The sequence below is a fragment of the Bufo bufo genome, chromosome 1, assembly GCF_905171765.1.
Source record: "Bufo bufo chromosome 1, aBufBuf1.1, whole genome shotgun sequence".
NCBI lineage: Eukaryota > Metazoa > Chordata > Amphibia > Anura > Bufonidae > Bufo > Bufo bufo.
The window spans coordinates 107297894-107314843 of record NC_053389.1 but is presented as its reverse complement, the minus strand read 5'-3'; the positions used below and the strand labels follow the sequence as shown (position 1 = coordinate 107314843).

The window sequence follows — 16950 nt, the reverse complement described above, 5'->3', positions numbered from 1 at the left end:
CCCCTCAGTGCAACAGTGACCTCAGTGGTGCCGACCCCCTCAGAGCCACAGTGACCTCAGTGGTACCGACCCCCTCAGAGCCACAGTGACCTCAGTGGTGCCAACCCCTCAATGCAACAGTGACCTCAGTGGTGCCAACCTCTCAATGCAACAGTGACCTCAGTGGTGCCGACCCCCTCAGAGCAACAGTGGCCTCAGTGGTGCCGACCCCCTCAGAGCCACAGTGACCTCAGTGGTGCCGACCCCCTCAGAGCCACAGTGACCTCAGTGGTGCCGACCCCCTCAGAGCCACAGTGACCTCAGTGGTGCCAACCCCTCAATGCAACAGTGACCTCAGTGGTGCCAACCCCTCAATGCAACAGTGACCTCAGTGGTGCCAACCCCTCAATGCAACAGTGACCTCAGTGGTGCCGACCCCCTCAGAGCAACAGTGGCCTCAGTGGTGCCGACCCCCTCAGAGCAACAGTGGCCTCAGTGGTGCCGACCCCCTCAGAGCAACAGTGGCCTCAGTGGTGCCGACCCCTCAATGCAACAGTGACCTCAGTGGTGCCGACCCCTCAATGCAACAGTGACCTCAGTGGTGCCGACCCCCTCAGAGCAAGTGACCTCAGCCAAATTTAAAATTGTCTAAATTTGCTATTTATGCATGGAAGACAGTTCTGGATACTAGTAATGGTTTCACTGCATAAATAGCAACCCCTTAATGTTATGTAGGCCTTCGTATTAACTATTTGAATTACTGTAACTTTCGTACTCATCGGCTAAAAATACTCCTCAAAAATGGCAAGAGGAGTATTTTTACTCTTCCAGAAAAAAATGTAGCGCGACCTCTGATGAAGAGCTGTCGTGGGGTTTCGCTCTGTGCCTCTGTACAGCAAAAAAAAATTGAACATGCTCTATTTTTTGGTGGTGCGGACAGATCACGGACACATTCAAGTTGAATGGGTCTGGATCCGTCGCGGCAGCTGTACGGATGGTGCCCGTGCATTGAGGACCACAAATTGCTCCTTATGAAGAGCTCATTTTCAGGAAGCTGGTCGCGGCAGTCGATATAAACACAGGAACGTTTGGAGCATGATTTCAAAAGATCCTATGTGATCAATGTTTTTCCCAATATCCATTTGTCCCCAATATGAATCTGCTTTAGATTTATGACGTACACAGGTCAGACACTAAGGGGGTACAACTACCACTCACAGCAGGCACTGACAGACATAGGCTTTCTGGGAGTTGGAGCTTTACAACAACTGGAGTCACAGGTTACAAAACACTGGTCTAACTCAGTGTGACGACATTCGTGATCCAGTCGCTGCAATAATAGTTAGTCCATACATTAATCATAAGGCTTGCGTGTCACGGACATTCCCGCGACAGGTAGCAGGAGAGATCTGACATGTTTCAGTGTGGTCTGATTCGGTGTTGCGAGCCTTTTCTGCGATTGAGTACTTCTCTTCCACCCCTATATTGGTGCAGCCGGATGTGTCACAACCTTTCACTGTGGAAATGGACGCGTCCGAGGTGGTGGTAGAAGCAGTTTTATCGCAGGGCCCGTCACCTGGTAAATGGCGCCCATGTGCCTTTTTCTCTAAAAAAAACTAAACAAAAAAACTCTCTTCCGCAGAGAGAAATTAGGATGTGGGTAACAGAGAGTTGCTGGCCATTAAGTTGGCTTGTGAGGAATGGCGTCATTGGTTGGAAGGGGCGATTCATCCGATCACTGTTCATAGATCACAAAGATCTGGCCTACCTGGAGTCAGCTAAACGACTGGCCAGATGGTCTTTGTTTTTCACCAGATTCAATTTCACTGTCACCTATCGTCCTAGGCTTAAGAACGTCAAGGCGGATGCCTTGTCACGTAGTTTTCCTGGGAGGTGGTGATTTTGAAAATCAGAGACCTATACTAGCGGAAGGGGTGGTGATATCCTCTCTATACCCTGACCTAGAGCCGAAGGTATTAGGCCTCTTTCACACGGGCGTTGCGGGAAAATGTGCGGGTGCGTTACGGGAACACCCGCGATTTTTCCACGCGAGTGCAAAACATTGTAATGCGTTTTGCAATCGCGTGAGAAAAATCACGCATGTTTGGTACCCAAACCCGAACTTCTTCACAGAAGTTCGGGCTTGGGTTAGGTGTTGTGTAGATGTTATTATTTTTCCCTTATAACATGGTTATAAGGGAAAATAATAGCATTCTGAATACAGAATGCTTAGTAGGTGATCAATTGAGGGTTAAAAAAAATAAATAAAATTAACTCACCTTCTCCTCTTGTTCGCGTAGTTCCCGATTTCTTCTTTACTTCTTTAATGATGAGCTGTGGGCTAAAGGACCTTTGGTGACGTCAGATCACATACTCCAATCACATGGTCCATCACCGTGGTGATGGACCATGTGATTGGAGCATATGATCTGACGTCACCACAGGTCCTAGCCGGTAGTTCATCTTTTAAGAAGTAAAGAAGAGACCGGGAACTACGCGAACAAGAGGAGAAGGTGAGTTAATTTTTTTTTTAACCCTCAATTGATCGCCTACTAAGCATTCTGTATTCAGAATGCTATTATTTTCCCTTATAACCATGTTATAAGGGAAAAATAATACAGTGAATAGACTGTCACCTAGCAACCATGCGTGAAAATCGCACCGCATCCGCACTTGCTTGCGGATGCTTGCTATTTTCACGCAACCCCATTCGCTTCTATGGGGCCTGCATTGCGTGAAAACCGCAGAATATAGAGCATGCTGCGATTTTCACGCAACGCACAAGTGATGCGTGAAAATCACCGCTCATGTGAACAGCCCCATAGACATGACTGGGTCGGTATTCAGTGCGGGTGCAATGCGTTCACCTCACGCATCGCATCCGCGCGGAATACTCGCCTCGTGTGAAAGGGGCCATAGAGTCTCAGGGAGACGCACCGTATTCTTGCCCCTCTGGGAAATTGCGTGTGCCACATCACTGTACGGTTCTTACGGGACCACCCTGAGAGCAGATCCACTGCCGGCCTCATCTCTCGTAGATTCTGATGGCCGGGGCTGCGTAAGTGTGTTGATGACTATGTGTCGGCCTGTGGTACCTGTGCACGCACTAAGGTGACACATACTCGGCCTTCCGGATCTTTATTTCTGTTACCCATCTTATCTATGGATTTTATCATGGATCTGCCTAATTCGTTAGGAAAGACAGTTATTCTGGTGGTAGTTGACCGTTTTAGTAAAGTAGTGCATTTTATTGCATTACCTGGCCTACCTAATGTTAAAACGGTTCATTTGCATGTCTGTAGGCATACATGCCCTTATTGCGCAGTCCAAACAGTGGTTCCGCAATATATATGGGCACAGCGCATGTGAATCTCGTATCACGGATGTGGACCCATTGACTTGAATGGGTCTACGATCCTCAAGATATGGCGCAGTGTGGAGTGGAGGCACGGATTGGAAGTCCAAGGAAGTCCTATCTTTTGCTGTATATTGCGGACCCATTCAAGTAAATGGGTCCACACCGCAATACGGGATTCAACCACCTGATGCCCGTATAATTTGCAGTCCGCAGCACGGGCAAAGACTGCTTACGTTTGTGTGAATGCACCATAATGAACGATCTTTCTCTGAACGAAAGGTCTTTCCTTCGACTATCAGACAAAATATTAAACATGGCTGACTTCTCTTCAGAGGATGATGGTCCTTCATCTGTTTGCCAGATCGATCCTTCATTTTAAAATTTCGTCCGGAGAACATTCGTTTTGGCTGAAATCGTCCATTTTGATCAACTTTAGACTAATGTGTATGGCCACCTTTACTCAAATGTTCTGAGTGCCACATGGGCACCCTTACAGATCCACAAGGGGTGTCCACCATACAGGTACGAGAAGTCTTACTACAATTAGCTCTGCCATTCAAGGCTTTGGAAAAGCTGGGCGACAGTCCACAGGGAGTCATACTAAACAGATCTGACTTTCTGGCAGAGGAGTCCAATATGAGAAGTACGAAGAAGGTTACTTGTATAAAGGAGTAATCAGCTGCTGGACCTTGCACTTCATGTCAGTGACAGGAACAGACGGAGGGGACGTGCGGCATTATTGAGGTGACAACAGAAACAGCTGACGCACAGATTTCCTATACAACCTCTTGACAACAATGGTGTGCTGCTGTGAGAGCTGCCCTGAATAGAGGGAGACCCACTGGTTGGACAACACTCCTAAATCTACATGCACTGGCACCAATATAATAATCTACTCCTTCGTATGAACGCCTGTCTGAAGAGCCTTGAAGATAAAGCTCTGAAGATCTAGACATGGTCTTGTCTTAGCCTGACTGACGGTAATAAACCAATATGTGCAAGCAGAGATATTTTATGTATAATATAAACCTATACAATAACAAAAAAATTAATATTTGAAACATAATGGCGCTACAAAAAGGTTACTAAAAAAAGCCATCCACAAGTACTGTTACGTTTTGCCATTCATAATGAAAACCACCAGCCATATCGGTCGCAAAATATCTACCATCTGTGCCAGGAGTGGGGGGGGGGGTTCCATTGACTTAAAGGGGTTGACCCACGAAAATTTTTCAAACCAGCATCTGAATACTTTTGTAACTGCATGTAATTAAAAATTTAGCATAGCCACTGAGTTATTCAATAAAATCTATCTGTACAGCGCCACCTGCTGGTTGTTTTTTTTCTTATTTCTTTGTCCGGCTCACTGAGATGGCCGCACATGCTCAGTTTCATCCTTCAGCTGCCTCCTGAGCTGTGATAGGGAGAGCATGGACACGCCTCCTGAGCTGTGATAGGGAGAACATGGACACGCCCCCTGAGCTGTAGCAGAAGAGACACTCCCCTTGAGCTGCCAGCTTCATATAAATCTAGGAGAGCAATGAATGGGGAGATCTCTGGATCCATTTGAGGTACAGGGCTGGTTCTGGCTTTGTTAGAAAGAGATTGTCATGTATTGTATGTTATCGGATTCTCATTTTTTTACATTAACCATGGGATAATACCGTTCGGGTCCTTTTAAACGGATTGATATGGCCAGTTATCAGGGATGAGAGTTTGTAGAAATGCTTGTGTAATGGTTGAATGTATAAATCACTGCAAAAGGTGCACCACAATGATATGCAACTGACAACACTGGCTAACCCCTCAGGCTGATGATAAAAACTGAGACCTTAACCAATGTATTCCTGTCAGGAACACATCGGAGCCCTTTTGCACCACCGTCAAGGTATCTCAGTGTGGCATGGGTCCTACCACTAGACTACCTACGGTGTGTGAACACGGTCTGATCTACAGCCCTATTTTTTCTCCCACTGCATAAGTGATCTCACTATGGAGGTAAGTGGGAGCTTGGCTGTGAGTTGTATCTTAGCACCTCTCAGACCGTGTTCACACACCGTAGGTAGTCTAGTGGTAGGACCCGTGCCACACTGAGATACCTTGACGGTGGTGCAAAAGGGCTCCGATGTGTTCCTGACAGGAATACATTGGCTAAAGTCTCAGTTTTTAACATCAGCCTGAGTGATTAGCCAGTGTTGTCAGTTGCCTATCATTGTGCTGCACCTTTTGAAGTGATTTATGTATTTGTATATTTTCATCCACACACTGCTCCATCTTGTGTAGTATGTCTTTGTGGTGCTTGTGGTCCGCTGCAGACATCCTCCATTGTATGCATTTTTTGCTGGGGATTGCCGCTAGCAACGGATCACATGCGGAGGAATTGCTCCCCCGGTTATAAACAGGCTACAATGTTTGGGGTTTTTGAGCATTTGCTCCCATTTAGGCCACTTTATTTTAGGGATTTTTTTTTTTTAATGGTTGAATGTACTCTAAAAGGTGGTGGCGATCAAGCGCTAGTTCATTGGGTGATTGTGTCATTTTGCTGGCACCAAATATCACTGTTCCTGTACACAGGGATCTGCTGCCCACTATGATTTTCTCTGTAGTGATCGCTTGTCCCCATACAGCAGAGGCGATTGCTGTATGTAAGGCTACTTTCACACTAGCGTTCGGGGCTCCGCTTGTGAGTTCCGTTTGAAGGGGCTCACAAGCGGCCCCGAACGGATCCGTCCAGCCCTAATGCATTCTGAATGGATGCGGATCCGCTCAGAATGCATCAGTCTGGCTCCGTTTGTCCTCCGCTCCGCTCAGCAGGCGGACACCTGAACGCAGCTTGCAGCAATCAGGTGTCCGCCTGGCCGTGAGGAGGCAAACGGATCCGTCCAGACTTACAATGTAAGTCAATGGGGACGGATCCGTTTGAAGTTGACACAGTATGGCTCAATTTTCAAACGGATCCGTCTCCCATTGACTTTCAATGTAAAAAAAAATTTTTATTTTTTTTTGTTCATGGTAATGCAAACGGATCCGTTCTGAACGGATCTAAACGTTTGCATTATAGGTGCGGATCCGTCTGGGCACATACCAGACGGATCCGACCTAAACGCAGGTGTGAAAGTAGCCTAAATGTGGCCTCCAGCTCCGCTGACAATCAGGCAATTATCAGGAACGTTTGGTTCGTTCCCGATACCTGCCTAAAACATTGGTCCATGTAAAAGGACCTTTACAATCTGTTCTTTCAGGTTCTGCCCATTGTGAGCTCTATTTTTTTCCCATCAAATATGAAGGAATCTGCAATGGAGGAGCAGAAAAGTTATGTGACCTGAGCTACCGCTATCGCAGATGATAAATAAGGTCTCATGCACACGACCGTATGTTTGGTCCTCATTCAAACCTCATTTTTTGCGGATCGGATGCAAACCCATTAATTTCAATGGGGCCACAAAAGATGTGGACAGCACACCGTTCTGCGGGCCCGCAAAAAAGATAGAACATGTCCTATTCCTGTCCGGTTTTGCGAAAAGGATAGGGACATTTCTATTGAATTAAAAAAAGAAAATGGCAGCATGCACACAGCCAGGACAAAACATATATGGTTGTCTGGATGAGCCCTAATGATGATGACGGTGAAGAGGATGAAGGGAATTAAGAGGAAGAAAGCGAAGAGGATGGGAAATTAACCCTTAACCTATGGAGAATCAACAAACCACACACACGGGGGCACGGGCGCAGTATAGAGGTTCATCTTGAAAAATTACCTTATAGTCTTAATCATATTTGGCTAGCAGCCTAGAACATCTGTAGCCTAGTAGTCTGGGATGTGAGTGGTTATCAGCAAAACTCAACCTTGAAAAGGTACATGGTGAGCGACTTAAAGGAGCTGTGTCACTTCAGCAAATGGCATTTATTATGTAGAGAAAGTTAATACAAGCCACTTACTAATGTATAGTGATTGTCCATATTGCTTCCTTTGCTGGCTGGATTCATTTTGCATGACATTATACACTGCTAGTTTCCATGGTTACGACCACCATGCAATTCATCAGCGGTGGCAGTGCTTACACACTCGAGGAAAAAGCACTGGCCTATGTGGTCTGGGCACTTTTTCCTATAATGTTTCCTGCGCCAACACCTGTATCCCCATATTAACAGCAGCCCACCGAGCTTAGGCTACTTTCACACTCGCGTTTTGTGCGGATCAGTCATGGACGGATCCGTTCAGATAATACAGCCGTCTGCATCCGTTCAGAACGGATCCGTTTGTATTATCTTTAACATAGCGAAGACGGGCCCGTCTTGAACACCATTGAAAGTCAATGGAGGACGGGTCCGTTTTCTATTGTGACGGATTGTGTCAGTGAAAACGGATTCGTCCCCATTGACTTACATTGTGTGTCAGGACGGATCCGTTTGGCTCAGTTTCGTCAGGCGGACAGCTGCAAGCAGCGTTTTGGTGTTCGTCTCCAAAGCGGAATGGAGACTGAAATGAGGAAAACTGATGCATTCTGAGCGGATTCCTTATTTTCTGACCCATCGTACGTTGAAACTGAACTCCACATACAATGTCTCAGACTCGGATCCAACCAATCAAGGCCACTTCTCTGGTAAAGCAGCTGGATTAGTTGCTGGTAATCAGCTGTTCCTGACTGGTATAGGTAAGGACTGGTGTCATCTGTCTTAGTTATCTGCTTATTTTTCTTAAATCCTCATTTTCTCTCATCTTGGGGCTTTGGAACCAACTACTCAACTTACAATGGTCGTCCTGGAACCAATTAATATTGTAACTTGAGGGACCACTGTATATCGATCTGCTCTACACTGCAGGTAGACTGGATATCATTTTCATGATGACAGTTGTTGGTTTCCGTGTCCGTTCCGTTTTTCTTGCGGATAGGATGCAGACCCATTCATTTCAATGGGTCCACAAAAAATGCGGACAACACACCGTGTGCTATCCGCATCCGTATGTCTGTTCCGTAGTTTTGCAAAAAAAAAAAAAAACAACTTTTGCCCTTTTAGGCATTGTTACAATGGATCGGAAAAAAAAAACAAAAAAAACAATGGCATACGCAATTTGCGGACTGCAAAACACATACGGTCGTGTGCACGTAGCCTAAGTATTACAAAAGGTTGTACGGATTTCAAGTTAAGAAAATACTAGACATCCCAGAATAATTCCCTTGCTGACCAATTCCAATTAGATGGGAGACATCAGCTACCATGTAACAACTCCCTCCCCCATAAATTGAAATAAAGTGTCATACTCAAAAACGGCATTAATAAACAAAATCTATATTTTTGATCCAAGCTTGTGCTTGGAGAGATCTGAGTAACTTATCAGAAAGCACAACAACAAACCCCTAAATAACACGCTCAGCTCTGCTACATGCTCAGAGCGGACTCTTCTGTGCACATATTCACACAGATGTGTTGGTTTGGGTAACACGCAAAATCCACAAGAAGCAGAAACGCACATAATTCACAGCAAAGCGGAAAGCTTACACTCTCACGACACATCTATGATAAGCACAGTGTAAAAAATATATATAACACAGACACGCAAAAGTATACAAACATTGCTGCCCATCCCTTTCAGTAGATCAAATTCTGGTGAAATCAGACGGTATCCGACAACTGCAGAATAAGCAGAGCCCGGCCAGCGGGGACACATGCTTGGAAAGCTGCCCTGGGATCTGTGTATTCCCCGTTTCATTATGTACTTATTCGTGCTGATTAAGCACAGCGACCCTTCCCCCTCCACCCGGGGACGAGATACTGACCATTGCCAGGTATTCCCTGGAAAGTTTCTCCGCTTCACTTTCTCCAATATCTTCATGGTGTCTTGCATAAATCTCACCGATGCCAAAGAACAGTGAAAAATGTGGTGCTCCCCGGGACAATGCTATTGGCAGGACGGCATTGTAACGGAGGAAAATCCCAAAAAGATGGAGAAGAAAAAAAGAATCCAGGAAAAAAAAAAAAAAAAGGAGGAAGATGTCTTGCCTGTGTCCGAAGGGCAGGAAGAGACCTTGAAAAATACACATCAAGTCATTTCTAAAACCGAACTTCTTGCAGTCTTCTATCCCCGGGACATAAGTGAAAACAGCTGCACGTGTTGCTAAATGGTGGCAGCGCGAGGAACGTTTGCTGGGTCTTCGTACAGTTATCTGCCATTACACTCACAATCAGGGGGATAGGCTGCGTCCTCTGCAAACCTGAAGACAGAGAAACTTCCTTAGGAAAGTTGAGGAGCAGCTGGAGCAGTGACCCCACTCAACGCAGAGGAACGTCGCTTCTCCTGGGAGCTTGGACAAGTCTTATTTGAGAAGGTGGTGGTCAGACGATGGGGGAGTGAAGATTTAATGAGGGCTTGTCCAGGTATTCAGGCTCAGATTGGCAGGCAGCCACGGCACAGCCTCTTAAGACGTGCTGATTGTATTATGTAATGCTGATCCTGCCCAGTAGGAGGAGGAGTGCGGCTCCTTCTGTCAGGTGGAGGAGGAAGTAAATGATGCACTGACTCTACAGACACATCCTCATATTACCAGGCCTGACAGATCAGGAAGAGCAGCCGACATCTCGTCACCTTACCTGTAATGGTGCCTCTGAATTGTAATGTGTGTCATGAGTCAAAAGACCTGCGGCTTCCCCCCAGTTCATGTGTATAACTCTCAGCATGCCCTACCGCTGGCGGCCACTTGTGGATTAGCCTCATGAATGAGGCTAAATCCATGGGTGGATCTGCAGCATGTAATCTGCGTCAGAAAGCCATGGATCGGCCTCGGATTTCTGCAGCGGATTCCGGGGCAAATACACGGTCGATTTTTTGCAATGCGTAAACATACCATTAGGGGACCTCCACCCAGGACGTCATTTTCAGTGGCGCTCCATGTGAATTTTGCTGCGGATTTAACCATATGCTTTGCAAAAGATGAAACCCACACTCTAAATTGACATGCCGAGGAGCTGAAATCCTCACCACATGACAGTTTTTTTACACTTCGGGTGCATTCACACGACCGTATAAATGGATCCGTTCCGCAAATTTGCGGAAAGGGTGCGGACCCATTCATTTTAATGGGGCCACAAAAGATGCGGACAGCACACCGTGTGCTGTCCGCATCCGTTTTTCCGTTCCGTGGAGCCGCAAAAAAGATAGAACATGTCCTATTCTTGTCCGCAACCGCGGACAAGCTTAGGCATTCTCTATATAGCGCTGACCATGTGCGGTCCGCACGGCAGGTATCAGTGTTTTGCGGATCCACAATTTGCGGACCGCAAAACACCTTACGGTCGTGCGAATGCACCCTAAAGGCTACATGCACACGACCGTATGTGTTTTGCGGTCCTCAAATTGCGGATCCGCAAAAAAAACTGATGACGTTCCGTATGGCATCCATTATTATTTTTTGCGGCTCCATTATAATAATGCCTATCCTTGTCCGCAAACTAGAAAAAAATAGGACATGCACTATTTTGTTAGCGGGACAACGGAACGGACATACTGATGCGGATAGCACATGGTGCGTCCTATCCTATGCGCAAAAAAATGAAAAACAAACGGAAAGGACAAAGAAACAAACAACGTTCGTGTGCATGTAGCCTAAAGGCGTTGTCAAGGATTTTGATACTGATGGGGGTCTGCACTTTAACTAGCACTTCAGGCCCACCAGGGATTGTAGTGGTCTCTACAGTCAGCCCTGATCCAACAGGTAATGATAACCAATTCCTAAAGAATATGCCACCATTAAATGGTCACGGTACTTTGCATAAATAAATAGTACAGGTAATATAAGAAACTTTGTAATATATCTTATCAGAGAAAAAGGCTTCTTTCTCCTCCTTTCTAAACTAACTCACACAGTTAAAAAAGGTGTCCGGTTTCTGATATTGATAACTAATCTGCAGGAGAGGCCATCAATATCAGATCATTAGAGGTCTGACACCCCTCATTCACGCCAATCAGCTGTTTCTCTGTGGCTCCGGCACCAGAACTACACAGCTGTCCATTGTTTAGTGCACTGGTAATTGAAGATCTGCTCCAACTCACTTGAATGGAAGCAGCGCTGCAGTTACCAGCTGTGTCTACTACACAATGGACAGAGCTGTGTAATTCTGGTGCCGGAGCTACAAGGAAATCGCTGATCGGCAGAAATGATTGGTGTCAGACCTTCACTGATCTGACCTTGGTGGCTTATAGTGAGGACAGGACATCAATATCAAACTCCTAGACAATCCCTTAAAAGGTATGTTCCCTGTGCAGTAGCCGTTTCCCCCTACACCTTCCCTCTCCATGTTAGTTAGGTGGCGCAAAGCATGCTAGGTTTTGTTAGAAAACCCAGCAGGAAACTGATCACAGTTCTGTATGTAAGCATCCTGCCAAGATGTCATGATGCCAAGAACAGGGGAAGGAAAGTGCAGATATGCAAAACCGGTATATGTGGCAAAATATGCAGTGTATGGGGTACTGTGGGCAGATAAACACAATAATTCTGAAATAAAAGAGGAGGGGTCAGAAAATAGCCATTTTGTGATGCTTTAAATTCCAGCCACAAAAGTCATTTGTTTCTCAAACTGGTATAATTATGGGTTTTCCCATGGGAATTTCTGGAATGTATGGAATGAGAACTGTATATTTTACAGAGCTCAATGTATGAGTCAATTCTGGATACTTTCAGAAGTGAACTACACCTTTAAAAAAAAATGCTTAAAAAATTACTAAAAGAGGAATATCCATGGAGCAATGTGTTTGGCATCTGGTAATTGCTGGAAGGTTTTGATAATCTCCCATGAAATATTAAGGCCTAGTTTGACACCATTATCCAGATCACAGGGACTTTATAAGATGACACGATGCCTATTGACACATCATCTCTCATTTATAGAAACCGTGCGTCATTCCGAGCAGCCAGGGAAAATCCACACCATTGTACTGCCGCCATGTCCTCTGCGCAACCTGGCGAAATACAGGATGTAAAACCTATAAAAATATTTGCACAATAGTGCAGACAGACATGTGACAGAGGATAAAACGCGTTTCACGCCCCACAACGTGAATTCATTTCTTCCCCAGGTCGTTCACTGCTGAAGACGTATCTTACAGGAAATAGACAAAATGAAGTCTGTCCTCCATTCTGCATCATGACAGAAGAAATGAAGATCATTTCCTCCCAAAATTAAATTGTACTTTTCACTATATCTTTAAAAAAAATACAGATTGTATGAAAGCTATGGGAAGGAAGAGTGCATCTTTCTGGAAAAGAAGGGGGCTGACTATAGTTAGACACTTATTTAAAGGGGTTTTTCAGGAGTACAACATTGATGACATCCTCATGAGAGTTCATCAATATCAGATTGGTGGAGGTCCAACGCCAGCACCCCCGCAGATCAGTTGTCAACCCCCATCGAACTGTTAATGGGGTCCCCACCAATTAGGAAAACAGGGGCCTGTGCTCCACTATTTGAACGTAGCGGCAGTCACGCATGCATGTCCGCCACTCCATTCAACTCTATGGGACTGATGGAGAGGGTCAAGTAGAAGGGTTTCAGGAGCCCCCTAGAATTGAGCAGGGCGGCAGCACACACACCGACCGCAGCTCCATTCAAATATGGGAGAACGGCCTCCGTTCTCGTGATCGGCAGGGGGGATCTATGCCCAAAAAAAAAAAATCAGCATAGGATAATTCCCACAGATTTTACTATTCATCCAAATTTATTTATTTATAGGATTGCAGGTAGCGAATCTCCTCAGTGTCCGATGTGTTGGGGCACAGAGGCGGACTGGATTCATCTGATGTGGCACAAAGTAGTGGAAAGCATATTTCCTATCTGTTGGGTCACAGTTCCTCTTGACCCAATGTTTTTAATATTTTAGAAGTTTTAGGGGATATGTAGCATCTCTATGAATACTTCCTAGATTTTGTGCCTTTTCAGCTACTGTTTGAGGCACAAACGGCCCAATTACTCAGAGCAGGAAAAGTTCTGTGCTGCGCTCTGTGCTAGGTATATAAATGTGGAAACCTTGGATTAGTAGCCTCGACCCTAAAGATAAGAGCAAATGTAATTAGTTATTTATTTATTTTTTAAGTTAAATAATATTTCTCCTTCTTTCTAATGCTCAGGGTGGTGAGTGGGTTAGCATGGGTTACTGTGATGTATTAGGAGCGAGCGAAATGGGGAAAAAATGAAAAAAAAGAAAGAAAAACATTCACATTTCCCACTCATCTGCATTGGGTTGTCTTGTGGCAAGCAGGTGGATTTCTGCAAACCCCATTCGTGAGTAGAACTAATATATATATATTATACATACACACACGTATGTAATATTTTTTTTTTTTATATATATATATTATATTTTTACATAAGTGAGCCTTAGTGTGAACTGACAACATACATATTTTATTTGCCTTGTAAAGTAGATGAGAACCTATCTAGAAGTCACCCATTATTCCAGTAGGACCCCGGGCGTCCAGCAGAGGGCAGATGATAAATAAACACACACCTAACATAGCCGCGTCATCAGCCTCCATATCTATTAGATTTAATGAGGTCTTTCTATAAATTTACCTCCCGGGGAGCTTGTTGGAGCGGATACAATGAAGGGGACAGTTTGCTTTCCTAACATCAGATTGTACAATGTAACGATGACTTCCCATAATACAAATCATCAGAATAAAAGGAGCCCAAGTGTCCGGCTGACTGCCAGGCAATGCGTATGGGCACTAAAGAGTGAAGACCGTCCAACCTGGTTGTTATGGCCTCCTGGCTCCCCTTTCTTTAGCAAAAAATCCCCCAACCCCCCCCCCCCCCCCCCCCCCAAATAGAGACCCAGTTATAGGGGAAAACAGCCCCCTGTGGGGCATTAAATAGAGCTGATCAGAGTCTGCTAAGACCCGGTAGCTCTTCCTGAGACACCCAATGATCACCGGGTCCGATGGTCCTATTCACTGCGTACTGCTCATCGAGTGCTATGCACCAAAGAAAGGAGAAGACAGAAGTGGTAATAAACCGCTGCGGTCTTCTCCTCGGGGTCCTAAACTGTCTGACATCCAGGGATCCGGCCTGCTCTTTCAAGACTTCATGAGAAGGAACATTAATCCTGTGGTGTACGTGTACGGCACTTGGTCGTTATGTAGTTAAAATGAAAATGGTATTCCAGTTATATGAGGTTATTCCCCATCCACAGTATAGGGTGTAACTATTACACAGGTGCGGGTTAGGGGGAATGGGAACCCTGTACACCGTGGCCCCCTAAAATCAATGGAATGGCAAATCAAGCATGTACAATGCCTCTCCATTTATTCCCTATTGAGCTGTTAGTTATAGAGTATGGCACTGACCTAGTTCTGTCAGTCTGATAGAGATAAATGGCAGTACACATGCTTAACCTGCACTCCATTCATTGCGGGGGGGAGGACACAACCCATGTTTGGAATCTAGTAGTGTGATCCTGCTGCGTGCAGCGGTTTTGTCTGGCAGAATCCTGGCATATTTGCCGGGGAGCTGCTAGATCTCCATTCGATCCTATTATAGTCAATGAAGATCTGGCGGTACACGGTCGTATAGGATGAGCTCTGGTAGCCTGATCGAACGAGGCCTTACATGACTACTATTTTTATTTTGCGCCATTATGAGACCTTTAAAAAAAGAAATTTAGGCGTCTGGACAACCTCTTTAATATCTTTTACCGACATTTGACCCAGACAACCAATACCCTGTAAGATCTTCTGAAGAGTACAGCAAAAGAGCAGCACCTGACATAACTACTGCAAGGGGTCAGTCACCTGGACGCACCAGTCTGTACCCCGGAATTTACACGTGGCAGCAGCAGATGCTTCCAGGCCTTATTATCTGGAAATATCACACGTGCCGCATCTGGTGCTGAACACGTTCCCGTGCACCGGGATTACTTACTACGGTAAGAGACTGTGGAGGAAGTAGGCGCTCCGGATTCTCAGGAGGAAGGGGTTAACACAAAAGGAGGGGATTACTGGCTGAACCAGGCTGGTATTGTTTATCCACGGCTAATTGTCTCCAAATCAAAGGTCGTTTGATAACGCAGTGATTTCTGCCATATCCGAAACTGGTTTCTAACAAGGGGCGTGACCTGACCCTTGAAATACAGAACATAGGTGATCAGTAAGAACCAGTGCTGCCTGGTAATCTCTGGAATCTGCAGGGGGACTATATGTGCCACGTTTCTATGGGGGGCTGCCAGTGGCTGGCATGTGGCTGTGGGGGGTACCATAGGCCAGCCGGCTGCTATGAGGGGTGCCAGTGACTTGTGTATGGTGCGATTTTGGTATGGTATGGCATTTTTTGAAATGGTATCTCGATATCTGGGCACAGTAGGTCAGAATAAATTTGAGCGCCATGTTGCCACATTTTGGTGGTGTGGCAGTATTTTTGTATGGGGAGTATAAAATAAAATAATAAAATGAATATGTAATATTATTGGGGTGGTATAGGATGGCATTATTTGGATGCAGACTGGCAGCACAGGGCTCCAGGTGGCGACCAAAATGGTCGCCAATGCGACTTATAATTGCAAAATGGCGACAAGACTTTGTTGTCTTGTCGCCATTTGCGCCTAGACCCTCCACTGCTCTGCCTCTTTGAACAGGGGGCCTCACAGCATGGAACCCCGAAACATGAAAACCAGTGCAAGCGGGAGAAACCGGGCCCAGACCAGCCGCGGCCTCCCCTCAACCAGACTATTCGCTTCGGACTGATATTCTTCCTGTGCCGCCCGTAATCGCTGGTACTCCCGGCATCACAGCGCCAGCGGCGGGAAATACTGAGGGATACCTGTAAGCTCCTGCCTGCAGGGGGCGCTGTGGTCGGGATGGTTATGCTGCTGCCAGTAAAGTGAATGGCCAGGAGGTGATAACGGAGGATGGCCCCGGTGTGTGCCAGGTCTGCGGTGTCCGCTCTTCTCTCCCTCCTCAGCGCCGTCTTCCTGGTGACCGCTGAAGTCCGGGCTGCCGCGCTCACATCGGGACAGGAGGAGAGCGACAGCTCCAGGTGGCGGCGTGTGAGGCGCTCACTGCGGCAGGTAGGAGAGGACGGTTAGCAGTTGCCCTTGGCAACCAATCGGACCCGTTCATGTTCTCTGAGCTGCAGGCTGACTACTTGCTATGGGCAACTGCTACACAGAGGATATGACGCCCCAAAATGTTCTTGTCTGGTAGAATAATTGGGGGGGGGACTGTTTAGGCTGGACACCTGCAGTTTTTGGTGCCCCTCAGCAAGGATACAGCCTTATGAAGGTTTTATTTTTTTTTTTCATTTATCAAACTGGTATAAAGTAGAACTGGCTGAGTTGCCCATAGCAACCAATCAGATTCCACCTTTCATTTTTGACAGCTCCTTTGGAAAATGAGAGGAGGAATCTGATTGGTTGCTATGGGCAACTCAGCCAGTTCTACTTTACACCAGTTTGATGAACCCCCTTAGCTCTTAGTAAATCCTTTACAGTAATTCTGGTGTCAGGGTGTGTTCACACGTGGCGGATTTATTGGAGACATTTCTGTGACTGTCCCATTCAACTGAAGGCAGTAAACTATGCACCTGCTGCAGGAACAACCCCATTCAGATGATTGGAAGTGCGTTTC

At 46.0% G+C, this 16950-nt stretch overlaps 1 protein-coding gene across 7 annotated transcripts in view; it reads right to left on the bottom strand.

Annotated features, from left to right (window-relative positions):
* Positions 1-16950, bottom strand: part of NADK (NAD kinase) — a 90771-nt gene that overhangs the window by 19121 nt on the left and 54700 nt on the right. Inside the window, exon 1 of one of the 7 annotated variants that reach the window (XM_040427640.1) lies at positions 9118-9696. The exons of the other annotated variants lie outside the window; for them this stretch is intronic. Coding sequence (XP_040283574.1) covers positions 9118-9185 — 68 coding nt within the window. The 5' untranslated portion in view covers positions 9186-9696. Of the gene's footprint in view, positions 1-9117; positions 9697-16950 lie in introns of those variants that run through there. 7 annotated transcript variants of the gene reach the window in all.